Genomic DNA, 17,335 nt, shown 5'->3' with positions numbered 1-17,335 from the left:
CTTTCTGATCCATCATTTCCAGTAGATTGTCATCCATGAAGTGAGAGTATATATCAATGGGCTGCTCCTCTGCTAATTGAAATGACAAACTTGATAATAAAAAATTGGGATCTTCAATATTCCTGCATTCAGTATCCTCATATTCTGAAAGATCCTCGATATCGAACTCCTGTAATGGTTTTACTAAACGAGATCTCCTGGTTTGTCGTGAAGAGAGAGAGACACACACACACATTTTCTGTAGCTTTCTATGCTTATGGATACACTACCCAGCATGATTTTTGCGGCAAAGCATCTGATACGTGATTTTAACTAAATAAGGTCTCCTGATTACAGAAATGTCATTGGTTCTATTGTATCACGTCTAGTTTCTGTGTTATTTGCCATTCACTGTCTGAAAATATGTCATATCGCCACAGTGCTGCTTTGTGATAACAGCGAATCGGCTGTTGTTAGAGTGGCCGTGGTTTGTTTAAAGGCTGTACCACTTCATAACGGGAACATTCTAGCTTCGATTCCTGTGGCACATTCCGTTTCACTAAAAGAAAATTATATCACAATGCAAACTCTTATAGATAAAATAAAGTATCATGAGCACCGGTGAGATTTGTGTAGTGACTTGAAGGTGTGTGGTATTCTGTTAGGATAACAAGAACTAAATTCTCTTGTTATTTATGTGAATGGGACAGCAGAGCTAGGGACAAACACTGATCTATACCTTCCTGTCGCAAGAGGCAAGTTTTGACACCTGGTGTGAAAAATGTTACGAATGCTGCCTTAGTTGATCCACAAAAATTTATTTTGCCACCGCTACACATCAAACTGGAAATCATGAAGCAGTTCGTTAAGGCCTTGGACAAAAGTAGCCCCTGTTTCAAGTATATTGCAAGCAATTTTCCACATTTATCTAATGCAAAAGTCAAGGAAGGCATTTCTAATGGACCACAAATTAGAAAACTTCTGAAAGACAGAAACTTTGAACAGACGATGAATGCCGTGGAATTTGCTGCATGGAATTCAATAAGAGACGCCATAATGAAGTACCTAGGAAATGTAATGGATGAACAATACGAAATAATAGTGTAAATGATGTTGGATGATATGAAAGTGTTGTGGTGTAGAATGAGTTTGAAACTGCACTTCATTCTCACCTCAATCACTTTCCGCAAAATCTTGGGGCTGTTCATGAAGAGATGGGAGAGAGGTTCCACCAGGACATCAAGGAGGCAGAAAGAAGATACCAGGGGAGGTAAGATGAAGCAATGATGGCCGACTACTGTTGGTGTTTGAAAAGAGAAGACAAACTTGATGCAGTCAGACGCTGGGCAGCCAAGCGTTTATCCCAAGGGAACATCTAGGACCGTTAACGTTTATTTTGTTCACATTCATGAATTCATAAATATACTGAACAAAATTCACATTGTTTGCTTGTAAATCATGTTTAATTCTCAAAATAAATTGCTTTCATTCCTTCAGAGTTGTTACTTTATGTCTTTTTGTGTAAATCAGTATTATATTACAATAAATGCTAAATATTTCATTACCGAGCTTGATAGCTGCAGTCGCTTAAGTGCGGCCAGTATTCGGGAGATAGTAGGTTCGAACCCCACTGTCGGCAGCCCTGAAAATGGTTTTTCCGTAGTTTCCCATTTTCACACCAGGCAAATGCTGGGGCTGTACCTTAATTAAGGCCACAGCTGCTTCCTTCCCAGTCCTAGCCTGTTCCTGTCCCATAGTCGTCATAAGACCTATCTGTGTCGGTGCGACGTGAAGCAACTAGCAAAAAAAATATATGTATATTTGTATTTTATACTCAATAATTATTCATTGTATATAATAATTCAAGACTATTCAACTTTAAAAATATATAAAATAATACAAAAAATTATAAATATTTCCAAAATTATCAACATTTTTCAGTACTTTTTATATGCGATATTCAGGTCTATCTCTTATTTTGATATACCTATTGTGAGAAAACGTGACGTGATACGTCAAAACGGACAACGGATTCGTGTTCAGCGACCCAAAATTAGTTAAGATCACCTATCACACCTCTTGCCGCAAAAAAAAGAGTTTGAAAATGCTGGGTTGTAATATCAGTAAGATGATAATATCTGTATGTAACATTTTTACCATGATGCTGCATTGAAAAGGTGCCCACTTGTGAATACCGTAGTTACTTCCCACACCAACAAGGATATTCACATGCAGTCACAACAAATTTCCACCCGCCCATAATGACTGCTACAACACAGTAATAGCAATGTAGCCTATAGCACCTATTTGTCCACTGTAGTTGAGTGGGACATATAGTAAAAATACGAGGCACTGGTGACTTGTATAGCAATAATAGTAAAAGCTGTAATACATACATGTGTCATGAGTCACCAGTGCCTCGTGGTCTAAGGTAGTTGTTAAACGTACATCTATACCATAAAACATCATAGGTACTCTCTGTGACTCACTGTCGGGCTGTTATGGGAAGTTATCACTGTAACAGGGAATAAAACACTTTCAGCACCACATTTTTGTGCTGGATGAGTCACATGTTACTTGCAGAACAAAGAACGTGTTAAAAAGCAAAAACAATGAGGAGTGTGATGAGGTTACCAAATACTGTATTCCATATTCATTAACCTAAAACATGTACAGTCAGTTCAAAAAGCATAGACCCTAAATTAAAAATGACCAGGGGAGTTGGCCATGCGGTTAGAGGCGCGCGGCTGTGAGCTTGCATCCGGGAGATAGTGGGTTCGAGCCCCACTGTCGGCAGCCCTGAAGATGGTTTTCTGTGGTTTCACATTTTCACGCCAGGCAAATGCTGGGGCTGTTCCTTAATTAAGGCCACGGCCGATTCTTTCCCACTCCTAGGCCTTTGCGACGCTAAGCAAGTTGTAAAAAAAAAAAAAGAATTACAAAATTAGATCATGTGTACACCAACACGAAGCATACTAAAAATAAACCAAGATGTACAAAATGTCAATCATGTATCTGAAATGCACTGTACAAAGTTTATGCTGTCTAAGAACTCAAGATATGGGGTAAAATATTGTAGCAAACCATCACTATCACTAATACTTCGACATTAGAATGCAATGTTTTGGATACAATTTATTACTAATGCATAATGATTTCCACACAAGTACTCAACGTAATGATAATTCAAATACACAACAGTTCATAACTCGCACACAAACAGATAACTAAGATATGAGATTCTAAACAAGCAGCTAAGCACAAAGGTTTGTTTACAAAGTAAGCAATGGTGCATAATTAGCAGCTGGGAAACTACCTGAATTTGTTTGAAAGAAATCTCACCCAAAGATGTTGTAACCATGGATGAAACTGAACTCGCAGCTACCGCTGACATAGAGGTTGACAAGTAACAGCATGCCATACTTCCAATTGACGAACTGATAGAAAAATGGAAAGAAGTATGGACATGTCGAAAAATTAAATTTCCACTGTAGTAGAAAGCAAAGTGTCAAAAAATCTACATTTGCCAGTTCTAGGGTTAATACAGTACTTACATGGTTTTTGAAAATATTGGGGTCTGTTTGAAAGTGTTTCTCTAGCAACTGATTTGTTTCAGGAACTTTGTATGTTCGCGGAGTGCTCCCCCCGTACCTACAACTACAGCCAGTGAAAGTACTGGTTGGTACCAAAGTGCTAATTTATGTTGTGTGTGCTCTTTTATTCCCTAGCTTGTGACCAACAGCATGGGGCATGGCTGCTGTGTCTCAAAATGGATGTAGTGCATTGGCCCTTAGTCTTTCTTTAGTTTTATGAAATTGATAAATATTTTTTCTGTATCACGTTCAGACCTATTTGTGATTGTGTTGCTTTTATACAGCCTTGATAACATTATTGGTTCTTGTTTCATAGTGTGTTCAGTGCAGTCAGTGACATGTTAACAAAGTTAAAATATTTGACAAACTTTGCTGTCTCATGCTAATTAATCTAAAACAGGTGCCACTGACTGCATCATGATACTCAGTAGAATATATCACTGGAGTGCAAGGCTTCATGTGTTGCATTATTTGCATTTGTGTGTGCTGTTGTGGTCGAAGGGCCCAGAGAGTATTGGGTGTTGTGTAGTTACATTAGTCATCCATGTTGTGTAGGAACTTTGTGCCATCACGCAGGCCTACGATTCCCCAAGGCCGACCCCTGGTTCCTGCAAACCCGCAAAGTCACCCGCATGCAGCCCGTGAGTAAAAGCTTATGTGTGATGAAATACTTGAGAATGTGATGTATTTAGTGCTTCTTTGTTTGCTCTTAGTATTAATCTATACATAAGTATTATATATCTTCTTGTGACAGGAAAGCTTATAATTTTAAAAAATCAGTTGTGAAATTTGTAAAAATATTTTCCTTTTAAAAATACCAAGCAGAGTGGTCACCTGTGTTAATGTACTACAGCTATGGAGCCAAGCTGTGCATTCAGGAGGTGAGTGGGTTCGAATTCCACCATAGGCTGTCCTGAGAATGGTTTTCTATGGTTTCCCATCTTCACTTCCAAGCATGTGCTGGGACAGTTCCTACTAGGCCACCAGCTGTAAAAACAAGCCATATAAATTCATTGTCTCACTTCACCCTTGACCCCGTATTGCGGAAAACAACGGGACTAAAGAGTGGACACATATTTTCCTTTACACAATTTATTTACTAGATTTTTAATATATAAACACCCTGACATAAAAATATGCACACCAAGAAAAGGCTGATGGTTACAAGCAAATTTTTATTAGTATTATGGTACAAACAAAAGAAAAATATGTGATTACAACATCATTGCATCTGAACAATGCTATACTCCTCTTTAATACCCCATTGGACCTCTTTATGTCTGGATACATGTACTGATGTGATAGGGCATTGAATCAGGTGCTATCTGCCATCCTGCTGCAGATTTGCCAACAGTTGTTGCAAATTATGTTCCAAATTACAAACACTTCAGCATGGTGGTAGATGACACTCACATGGTCCCACAAATGTTCCATGGATCACAAATACAGAGTACTCAAACTTGACTTAAATGCTCCTCGGAATCCCAAACTGTGTGCAGGTAATCAGTATCTTACGGAAAGATGTCAGAAATGGTAATGTGGGGTCGCTGTCAATGACCCTTTTATCACTATCAGTGAAGAATGCTGAACATGTGCAGTTGCTTCCCAGATTATCACACCAGTAGCAGGGAATGTGTGTCTCCACAACATGAGGCAGAAATAGCTAACATGTAATTAGCCAACTTCAGGTGGTGGTCATCCAAAGAAAAAGCATATTTCGCCAGCCTGTAGCATTTCACATTGCTCTTTACTGACACTATTGCAAACAAAGGTGACAATTGTGAGATGTAAGTGGCAGAAAATGTGAAGTTTCTCGAGATTGGAGATTGCCAGTGGTGGTTTTTGTTCAGGTCATCAGTCCATAGACTGATTTGATGCAGTCCTCCATGCCACCCTATCCTGTGATAACCTTTTCATTTCTGCATAACTACATCAACCTGCATCTACTGAAATCTGTTTGTTATATTCAAACCTTGGTCTACCTCTACCTTTCTTACTGCCTACATTTCCCTCAAGAACTAACTGAACAAGATCTGGGTGTCTTAAGGCGTATCCTATGCCGGGGCTGTACCTTAATTAAGGCCACAGCCGCTTCCTTCCAATTCCTAGGCCTTTGCTATCCCGTCATTGCCATAAGACGTAAAGCAAATAGAAAAAAAAAAAAAAAAAGTGTATCCTGTAATTTTGTCTCTTCTTCAGGTTAGATTTCACCAGATTGTTCTTGTGTCATTAATTCGCTTCAGTATCTCTTCATTCGTGATTCAAAGATCTACCCGTCACCTGAAGCATTCTTCTGTAATATCACATTTTAAAACCTTCTATTCTCTTCTGAGCTGCAGTAGTTATTGTCTGTTTTACTTCTATACAATGCCACACCCCAGTCGAAAATCTTCAAAATGTCTTTCTTATTCTTATACCAATGTTCGAAGTGCGCAAATTTATTTTCTTAGGAAAATGCTAGTCTGCATTTTATGTCTTTACTTCTGTCATCATTATTCTACTGCCCAAGCAATCATATTGATCTTCTTCATTTGACTTAATTTTCTAATTTAAGTTAGAATAACAATATAATTGGCAAATTTGAGAGTTTTGATTTCCTCTCCTTGGATTGGGATTTCCTTTCCAAATCCTCATTGATATCCTTTACTGCCTATTACAAAGAAACTTAGAAAAGGAGAAGGGACAAACTGCAGCCTTACCTCACTCCATTTTTCAATTGCTACTTCTTTTACATAACTCTCAATTCTTACCACTGCAGACTGATTTTTGTACAGATTGTAGACAATCCTTCTTCCTCACTACATGATCCCGATCACCTTCAGAATATCAAACAACTTGATCCAGTCATCATTAATGATTGCCTTCTCTAGATTTACTAATGCCATGTTTGTGGGCTTGTCCTCCTTAATACAATGCTCTTACAATTAGATGTAAAGTCAGGTAGTCTTATGTGTTTCCACATTTCTTCTGAAGCTGAACTGATTTTCTCCTGACTCAGCTTCAACTTGTCTTTCCATTCTTCTGTAAATAATACATGTTCAAATTTTACAGCCATGAGATACTAAACTAATGGTGCAGTAATTTTCACACTTGTCAGCACCGGCTTTCTTGAGCATAGTTATAACGACATTCTGCTGAAAATTGGATGGCACTTCTCCTGTATCATACATGTTACACACTAAATGGAATAGCCTTGCCATCTGATTTCTCCTAAAGCAGTCAGTAATTCAGAGAGAATGTCATCATTTCCAGGTGCCTTGTTCCTGTTTAGGTCTCTCAAAGCTCTGTTGAATTCTGACCTCAAAATAGGGTCTCCCATTTCATTAGCCTCTTCTTGCTCCAGAACCATATCATCTATGTCTTTACCTTACTACAACTGTTTGATAGTTTCCTACCGGACGAGTTGGCCATGTAGGGGCACGCAGCTGTGAGCTTGCATCCAGGAGATAGTGGGTTTGATCCATACTGTCACCAGCCCAAAGATTGTTTTCCATGGTCTCCCATTTTCACACCAGGCAAATGCTGGGGCTGTACCTTAATTAAGGTCTCAGCTGCTTCCTTCCCACTCCTAGCCCTTTCCTACCCAATTGTTGCCATAAGACCTATCTGTGTTGGTGTGACGTAAGCAAATTTTTAAAAAAGAGATATGATCCTGCCATCTTTCTGCCTTGCCTTCTTTTCCTAGAAGTGATTTTCCATATGAGCTTTTAATATTCAAACACCTAGTTTTCCTCTCTCCAAAGGTTTCCTTGCTTTTCCAGTATGTAGCATCTTCCTTAGCTGTCCTGCACTTTCTATCCAATTCATTCTTACCTGACCTTGTCTTTCTTCCTAACTTTTCTTCAACAGTTCTACTGATTTCATTCTTCAGGGCTGTCCACTCTTCATCTGTTGTGTTTCTTTCAGCCTTTTCATTTAGTCCTTGTGCAACATAAATAAGTTACAACAAGATACAAGATTGTGAGCAACATCAAAATGACCTTGATAATGTTGTGAGATGGACAGTAGGCAATAGTATGATGATAAACAGGGTTAAAAGTCAGGTTGTTAGTTTCACAAATAGGAAAAGTCCTCTTACTTTTAATTACTGTGTTGATGAGGTGAAAGTTCCTTTTGGGGTTCATTGTAAGTACCTAGGTGTTAATATAAAGAAAGATCTTCATTGGGGTAATCACATAAATATGATTGTAAATAAAGGTTACAGATCTCTGCACATGGCTATGAGGGTATTTAGGGGTTGTAGTAAGGATGTAAAGGAGAGGGCACATAAGTCTCTGGTAAGACCCCAACTAGAGTATGGTTCCAGTGTATGGGACCCTCACCAGAATTACTTGATTCAAGAACTGGAAAAAATCCAAAGAAAAGCAGCTCGATTTGTTCTGGGTGATTTCCGACAAAAGAGTAGTGTTACAAATATGTTGCAAGCTTGGGCTGGGAAGACTTTGGAGAAAGGAGGTGAGCTGCTCGGCTAAGTGGTATGTTTTGATAAATGATAGAGAGTTGATTCCCATAGGAAACCTGAAATATTTGTTCCGAATGAGTTTATAATACCAATATATGCACTAGCCGTGCGTCTTGGTAGGTGTGCTATTTACCAACTGATGAACCTAAAATTGGCATGTTCCGAGCTGTCAGTGGGGAGATGGCATGGAACGACATCAGTAGACGAATAAGTTTGAGTGGTGTCTTTAAAAGTGGGAATGATCACAATATGAAGATAAAGTTGGAATTCAAGAGGACAAATTGGGGCAAATATTTGTTTATAGAAAGGGGAGTTAGGGATTGGAATAACTTACCAAGGGAGATGTTCAGTAAATTTCCAATTTTTTTGCAAACATTTAAGAAAAGACTAGGAAAACAACAAATAGGAAATCTGCCACCTGGGTGACTGCCCTAAATGCATATCAGTAGCAAGTGATTGAAGATGTTCCTTGAAACAGTCCCTCGCTCTCTTTTCCTTCAAATGGTCTAGATCCCATTTTGTATTCCTTCCTATCAATTTCTTCAACTTCAGACAACATTTCATAACCACAAAATTTTGATTAGAGTCCACGTCTGTTCCCTGGGAATGTCTTGCAATTCAGTACCTGGTTTCTGAATTTATTTAATCATAATTAAATCTATTTGATACCTTCCAGTGTCTCCAAGTCTTGTTCTCGTATACAGCCATCTCTTATTGTGTTTAAACCAAGTTTTAGCAAGGGCTACTGACTTCCTCTTTCATTCCTTTGTCTCAGTCCAAATTTTCCTATTACATTATCTTCTCTTCCTTGGCCTACCACTGCATTCCATTCGTCCTTCACAATTAGAATCTCATCTCCTTTTACAAATTGTATTTAATCTTCTCTCTCTTCATATATTCTTTTGATTTCATTAGCATTACTTAACTCATAGGCATATAGACCTACACTATTGTGGTGAGCATTGGTTTGGTGTCCATCTTGACAACAATAATCCGTTTTCTATGCTAGTCATAGTAGCTTACTCACTGGCTTATTTTCTTATTCAGTAAACTAACTCCTGCATTTCCCCCCATTCAATGAACCTTTGAACCATGTGTTAGTCTGGTCTCTTGATAAATAACCATCCACCATGGTTGCACCTACGGCTTGGCTACCTGCTTCATTGGGATGCACAAGTATCCCCACCCTGGCAAGGTCACATGGTTCACAAGGGAGATTTCCAGTGGTAGGTATCTGTAAATGTTTCTGTGTGTGATAAGATGCTCTTGTAAAGCTGTCATTTGTCTCTGAATTGGATCAGTTTTTACTTGTCTGACAGTCAAACAGTCCATGGTCCTGGTGGTTTTTTCAGGGTTGTCCAAAATCAATTTTGCCCACTCTGCCTTTCGCGGCCCAATTATCATTCTCTCTGTAACTCCTCCATTTTTTTGTTCATTAGTCTCTTGCATCTTTTAAGCATGCTCTTCATTTTTGGATCGTTTTGGGCTAATGTTATGCCTGTCACAATGTGTGCATTTTTCTTAAAACTGTTTATATAAGCCACAGGAAGGAAGACTGCAGTGCCCTTGTACAACATATATGTGTGTGTTCCATTGCAAGAAACTTGAATCACTCAGGTATTCTCCATCAGTGTAACTATTTACCAACTCTTGCAATTACCGAATGTTTTCTGCAGGGTGCGCAAATTTTTATGTCAGTCTGGGTGTTTTTGTTAGTGGTAATAAGTTTTCCGATTCTTTAATAATTTTGGAGATACAGTAGAACCTCATTGGACCGGACCCCATTAGTTCAGACTTCACTTAATCTGGACAGCTGTTTAATAATAATACATAAATGCAATTAAAATTCCAGATCCATGATTTTCAGTTTTGCGTCTGCTGTCATTGATATAAAACCATCAACTTTGATTAATTCATGGAAGAAACTTTTAATAAATGAAGAGGTTGACCAGATATGGCTGGATTGGAAACAGAGGATTTTCACAACACCCTTCACCAAGTTAGTGAAAATTCAGCAACACAGAAAGACACTGAGTTGTAGCTACAAGCAGATAAAGATAATCCAGGTTATCACATTTTAACAGAAGAGGAGATCATTGAAAGAGTGATCGTTGCAGAAAGCTCTGAAATGGATTAATATGACCAGGATGAAGCAGGTGATATCATTAACCCTTAGCCAAAACTTAGTGAAACTAAAGACCATCTAAACATTGTCATTAAATGTGTTGAAGATAACAACGATGAAAACATATCTGCATATTATGGACATTTGAGACATCTGTGTGAGTTAATTATTAAAGATATTAATGTCACAAGAAGACAACAAAAGATCAGCAGTTTCTTCAAACCAGTAAGCGTGTCAAGTGTAGTCATTGAAGTTGTGCCATGATTGCCATGTTCTATTTCTGTACTGCACTACTTATTCTGTATATTGTAGGGTCTAATACTGTATTGCCTTATATCTTGCATACTAAATAACCTTTGTATTTCTTAAATTTAAAATACTGTACTGTTCATGTTCTTTTTACTGAACGAAGAGTATAACTTCTTCAGACCTGGGTGGGATTGGGAGATCAGAAAAAACTATTTTGTTTTTTAGGTCCCTAGGCTCATTTGAAACACAAATTCATAAATAAAAATAATTCTATGTGAGCGGTGACCTTGGCATGAACGGTCCACATATGTTGACCTCAGGACTGATTTGTGATGAAAGGGGGTAAATATTGCCATTAGTAAAAAAAAATTTAAATCTTTTTTCCAAGCATATACAATTAAATATGTTAAAAAGAACACAATGAAGGAATTTTTATGATATTATTCTCCAAATTCTAAAAAATATTTGGAAAAAACAAATAAAATTATTTTCCACTCTCAAATTCTGATACCTCCAACTTGACACAGTATCATGTTGTTCAGTAACAGACTTGGGCAGGAGTGTTGTGATTTTGCAAATGTAACCATATACAATAGAAAATATTTAACTAACACCAAACAAGAGGCAACAATGTCACAAAAACTCCAGAAATATTTCAAGGTTTTTCACTTTGTGATTTCAAAATCACTTTCTGTGCACGTTCATCTTCTGATAACTCAGCATCACCATTTTTAACAGTTCTTGGTCAGTTAAAACCATATTGCCTGAAAGAAAACACGCAACTTATAAATAAAACACAATCGCAATTGAGACCTGAGGTCCACATGTGGGGACCATATACTTTTGATGTTGTGCTAAACACTGTGTAACATTAATAATAATAATAATAATAATAATAATAATAATAATAATAATAATAAATACATACATTATCACAGCTATCCTTCAAACTTTCGTTGCAAATAAAATAATTCTGAATCCAAGTACCTCTAACTGAATTTATTTCCACTTACTTGAAAGGCGGTCATCTGTTGGTGCCATTTTACTGTTTTCGCAGAGCACGAGTTGGCAAAGAATAACACAAGTTGATGTAGATTCACAGTGGTGCCTTCTGGAGCTGAAAATAGGTACTAGGAAGTCCACAGAAGAGGACTCTGGGTCTCAATTGTTAAAATCTTGTGCCAAGGAAATAATATGTAATATTTATTTTTTACTGTACTATACAGTTACATATGTGGTATATCTGTATTTATCTTAGTGTGCCTAGCTTTAAGTTCTTCTCTTCGTTTTACGTTCAATCTTTAATTCTCCTAGTTTCTTTTGCCTTCATGTTTTGTTGTTAATTGGTGTCTCCTCTATTTATATCATTAGATGTTCTTTCCTCATTGTTCTTCCACTTATTTTTTTATGTTTGCTATGTGCTACTCTATTGTAAATACTTTTTTTTCATTGCAGAACTCTGTAATTCAGCTTCTCACTGTTTTGGTTTCCCAAATAAATAAATAAATAAATAAATAAATAAATAAATAAATAAATAAATAAATAAATATAAAGTTATAAAATGTGGTCCTCATGTGGACCCAGGGAATGAAGAGGTTAAATATGTACCTTGGCTTATTTCATAAGTTATTTTGTTTAATCTGGATTTTAATTAATTCGGACAACCTACAGCCTCAACTAGTCCAGATTAATGAGGTTCTACTGTAATTAAAAGAAGGTGGTGGGGAAAATGTTTCTACTTATCCTATAGATAGAGGCACATGTTTTTATCTCGAAGGTATTGTAAGATTTTTAAAGGAGGACTCTGAATGGCTGGATTTACATTCTAGATTTTTATGCATCTTTATACAAGGTAAGACCCAAAAGTTTGGAGACTTTCTTTATAGTTTCCTACCATGAAAACTTTAAAACATAGATGTACAAACACCTTCAAAGTAATTCCCTTAGTAACTACTCACTTGCAACCTACTGTAATGCCTCGTGCAGTGCTACCTTCATACTATTTGCTGATGCAAGATGACTTCCCTTCAGATGATTTCACATCCTTGGAATGAAGTAAAATTTGAAAGGGGTCTAAATTGGGTTGATAGGTGAGATGTTAACTGAAGCACAAAAGTTCCGTGTTTGCCAAGAAACTCTTGAGACAAATAGGGACTGGTGTGCTGGTGTGTTATTGTGTAGAAGGGGCCATTGTCCACTCTACCACATCTCAGGCCACTTACAATAGATCAACTCTCAGAATCAACGTAAAATATCCAGATACAATTCCTTATTTAGTCTTACACTCTCAGTAATGAATTTCAAATCGACATCCCCAAACTATCATAGAGTCATTATAAACTGGCATTAGCTTTATGAAAGTCTCCAGGGGTGGTTTTTCCCAAGCTGAAAAAAAAATGTGATGTTTGCATGCTGCTCTTAAAAATCCATGTTTCTTACTTTGCAGCACAAACATGACTAACAATAGAATCACCTCTCTGAACATGCATCTGTTTTGCATTTCACAGGCAAAATCATTCTATTTATGGAGGACAGGGACAATAGGATGCATTTCACACAACTAGATGCTTATGGTTTACTGGGGACATATTATTTCTGAACTTCAATATCCTATTTTATATTTAAATCACCAGCATTGATCTGTTTAATCTGGTAGTAATATATACACTATCTGATCAAAAGTATCCTGATACCTGCTTGATACTGTTATCAAAGTGTTCCTCAGATATATTGCCCAGTGGTGAACATTTAATACAGGGTGGTTATTTACAGCTTGAACTCTGCTGGGGAGACTTTGTCTGCCAAGTTTTAGAACATCTCCAGGGGAATGGCAAACCATTCTTCCTGTAGCACTGTAACAAACATAATTAGTGATGTGGGTTTTTGAGTTCTGTCACCATTTTAGTTTATCACAGATGTGCTCAGTAGGATTATGGCAGACCTGTATTTGATATACAAAAATAATATACACACTTGGCACGAAAATTAGGGGAACAAATGTTTGGCATGCTGTAAAAGTTTGTAGTGGAGCAGGAAACACATACAAATTGACATGAATTGCTACACACCATAGTAACACAGTCACGGTGGTGCGTAGAGGTTACCCTATTTAACATAAACATGCTTCCAGTACGATCAGGTCTCAATACAAAGTAGTCCGCAGTACATGAACCACTCCCGCCACTCTACTGGTGACATTGATACGCATTATTCGAGTTTGAGACTGTCAGCATGAGGCATCTAAGCGAAGCGGAAGTATCCCGAGCTGTTGCCTTACATCAAGAAGGAAGAACAATGCGGTATGTAGCTATCGATTCAGAGCACAGGCTCTGTCATCGTTATGCGGAGACAAGAGGGTATGTTAGATGCCATGGATAAGATCGCAGACAGAAAAGTACTGCTCAACAAGACAGATTCCTACGGTTATCAGCATTAAGCTGGGCCTCCAGTAGTGCTGGGGAATTGCAAAGTGACCTTACAAGAGCCTCTGGTGCTCAGCTGTGTGTTCAAGCCATACGCAATCGATTAAGAGAGAATAACGTACACTCTAGAAAACCTGCTCATGTAACCCCCTCACTAGGGAACACCATAAAACTTGTCTTGCATTTATCAGAGAACATTGTCACTGGCAACTGAGATACTGGCATCAGGTAATGTTTAAAGATGAGTCCAAGTTTACCTTACATGGACCACAAGGCCGTCAACGCGTGTGGAGACGATGAGGACAGCGATTCGTTGAAGGTCTTGTGCAGGAAGTGGACAGACATGGTGGTGGATCGGTCATGTTTTAGGGAGGAATCATGATTGATAATCATACGGATCTTGTGGTGGTACCAGGGCGTCTGAAAGGTGTGGTATTCATCAGGGACACCGTGAACGTGAACGACCATATTACTCCTGCGAATTGTGGTGAATGGCTAAGTGCAATGGCGATGGTTTTGTTGTTGTTAATTAAATTAAAGCATGCAGTTCCTTCGCCAACATATGTTTAATTTCACAAATCCATATGTCGAGATTCTACACAGCATTAGAAATCTGGGGCCTGTTCCACAAACAAACTTTGCAACTTTTCAACTTTGCACTTTTCACTTTTCAATTCTTGCAAAGTGCAACATCTTTCTGTTCCACCATGACCTAGGTTGTACGTACATTTCATTTTCTTCGCAAAGTGAAAAGTCTTTGCAAATGAGTGATCCGATCAAGTTTATTCGATGGGCAAACTGTATTGGTTCTGTATTGAATTAAGATTACATATAATTTACAAAGTTTATTCCACCTACTCAATACTGTACAGGAATTGCAATGTCTATAAATACATTACAATATGTTATTAAGGTACTAGTTTTGACCCTATGTGGGTCATCATCAGCCTAACTAAGATATAGTACAGTATTGAGTACGTGGAATAAACTTTGTAAATTACATGCAAACTGTATAGGCCAAATACTCAATGATTTTTTAATGCTTTACTTTTTGCGGCGAACTTGACAGTATAATTGTGGTACCGTTAGTTTTAAAATTCTTATCATGGGAAAGAAAGGTTCTGTACAAGAAACTGGCTGTGTGGTGGTTGTCAAGGATAAACTGGACATCCTTGTTGGCAACTTTAAAAATAACCTCTCAAATGCTGACAGGCATCAGTATTAACGGGAGTACCGCCAACACATCCACACACAGAAGGAAATTCATCCTTCATTAGAAATCCCGTCACTATGTTAAGTGGTTTATCAGGCCAACGTACTATGTTAGGAAATATTACATTTACTATAACATCTATGACTTTGGTAACAGTTCTGCAAATAATTGATTTTGATGTCCCATGCATTGCTGCTACACCATGCAGCTGGGCACCATTTACTAACCAATGTAAGCATATAAGAATTTGTTCTTTTTCGGAAAGGGATTGACTTCCTTTTGTTGCATGCTTCAATAAATGACCGATCATTTCAAGAATATAGTCAGTTTGTGTTGGGATAATACGAATCACTCACGGAATTCCATCGAAGTGAGGTTATGAAAATTAATCCTGTCTTTGTACGTTCTCTTGTTGGATTTTTCATCACTGTCCACACTTGACGCTAACAAAAGCTCTCGTCGTAACGTGTTTATATCATTAAACCAAATTCTACGCCGAGAAACTCGTGTACATACGTGTTAATTAACAGATGAAAAGGGAATCATCTCTCTGCAGGATTTCTGAAAACTTTTCACTTCATTTCTTTGCACTTTGCATTTCTGTACCAGTGGAGGAACGTAACAGGCTTGAAAAATGAAAAGATTCCTAACTTTTCACTTTGCAAGCTAAACCTGAAAAGTGATGGTGGAACAAAATTTGAACTGAAAAGTGCAAAGTAAAAAGTTGCAAAGTTCGGTCATGGAACAGGCCCCTGTTCCCCTAATTTTTGTGCTGAGTGTATTTCAACATCGCATAGAACAATACATTCTGCAAAATCTTCACAGGCTTAGGTTTTATAAAATAATTTTCAAAAACTAATTATAATATGAATACAAAAAACTGGTTATTTTGAGTCCAGCTGTTTAGTTGCAGCTGGTGAATCAAGTTCCATTTGGTATAGAAGATTAAAAGCTTTGCCCTAAGTTCTTTTCTATACTCGTTTTTTTTTTTTTTTTTTAATATATATTAAAATATAGGTTGCGAGGAAGGAAAGAACTTTACTATGACAATGAAAGACTAACAGAGTCCATGAGAAAATGGAGACTTAAATTCTATGGGCATTTATTTAGAATGGATGAGAAGAGATTAACAAAAAGGATTTTCATAATACTAGACAGCAGACCTAAAGTGTCGGACAAATGGTTCAGGGAGGTGAGAAAGGATCTCGAACAGGTAGGACTAAATTCAGAAGACATCTCAAACCGAACAAAGTTTAGGTCAGTGATCGACAAATTCCAGGGATTACATGACGATCCAAAAGTTAACCGTGGGTGGACAGAAGAAAGAAGACAGGCTGCCAGAGAAAGGATGCTAAAGTTTTGGACTGTGAAGAAGGCTTCCAGAAACATGTAACTTTTACCTAACATGGTCTCTAATGGCCGTAAACGAAAATATATATATATAAAATTAAATCAGTTCTTTTAAATTTTGAGTAACATTGAATTTGTGGTAGATTGAATGAAATTGGAAGTTAATAGTCTCACGTACTTATTACAAAGAATATTGTTACCCAGGTGAAAGGAATTGACTGATTTATATGCCACTAATAAAAATGGGATGATGTCTTTCTGCTTGTTTGTGCCAAATAGGCTCGAAAACTATTGGACCAATTGAGCTGAAAATTTGTGATGTGGAAGCCATTTCTTTTCATTTTTGACTTAGTTAATCTATAACTGTTAGGTTCTTCAACCTGTCAAAACTAATTTGTGAGTAAATAAAATGTAGAAATAGAATGGCATGTTTTGTTCTGGAAAAAACGTCATCAGATTCTCTAAAACCACACTTTTAATTATTTAAAACAAAATATTTTATGAATTAACTAATGCGTGGTTTGGGGCAAAACTCATTGCTACTATAATTTTTTTCTTGCAGATATGTGACCGGATCACAAACTGCTACTGTATTTGTCACATGGAAGCTATGCAGGCATAGTGTGTATTCACAACAACATATGACTCTGTGATTGCTGGTAGTAGCACAGAGAGCGCTGTGAAATTAGTTGTATGGCGAGCATTGTGCGAGATGAAAGTAACCCGTGTTGAGCAGCGCGCATACATCAAAATAGCCGTTCTCCAGGGGAGAAATCTGAGAGAATGTCACAGTGAATTTGTGGAAGCCCTTGGAAATAATGGCCTCCCATATCATACAGTAGCATAGTGGGTAGGAAAGTTTCAGCAAAGACGTGCGGCAATGGGTTATCAGTAACGCTCGGGACGACCTATCAGTGTGTCAACCGATGTGGCACGTGATTT

General features: G+C 37.6%; 1 protein-coding gene and 1 long non-coding RNA gene across 12 annotated transcripts in view; one reads left to right on the top strand and one right to left on the bottom strand.

Annotated features, from left to right (window-relative positions):
* LOC137497040 (uncharacterized) overlaps window positions 1–17,335 on the bottom strand; it is a 142,272-nt gene that overhangs the window by 55,372 nt on the left and 69,565 nt on the right. The window contains exon 2 of the long non-coding RNA XR_011017619.1: window positions 4,407–4,559. This is a non-coding gene — a long non-coding RNA (uncharacterized lncRNA). The remainder of the gene's footprint in view (window positions 1–4,406; window positions 4,560–17,335) is intronic.
* polybromo (protein) overlaps window positions 1–17,335 on the top strand; it is a 618,289-nt gene that overhangs the window by 569,842 nt on the left and 31,112 nt on the right. For 8 of the 11 annotated variants that reach the window (XM_067138036.2, XM_067138039.2, XM_067138035.2 and 5 more), the window contains one exon: window positions 4,128–4,213. The exons of 1 other annotated variant lie outside the window; for it this stretch is intronic. In XM_067138036.2, the coding sequence (XP_066994137.2) occupies window positions 4,128–4,213 (86 nt within the window). Of the gene's footprint in view, window positions 1–3,595; window positions 3,658–4,127; window positions 4,214–17,335 lie in introns of all 11 variants that reach the window. 2 more of the 11 variants (XM_067138037.2, XM_067138033.2) reach the window with 1 other exon arrangement.

This window comes from Anabrus simplex, chromosome 1 (genome assembly GCF_040414725.1).
Source record: "Anabrus simplex isolate iqAnaSimp1 chromosome 1, ASM4041472v1, whole genome shotgun sequence".
NCBI lineage: Eukaryota > Metazoa > Arthropoda > Insecta > Orthoptera > Tettigoniidae > Anabrus > Anabrus simplex.
Note: the sequence above shows the minus strand (reverse complement) of the source record. Positions and strands in the feature narration are given on the sequence as shown.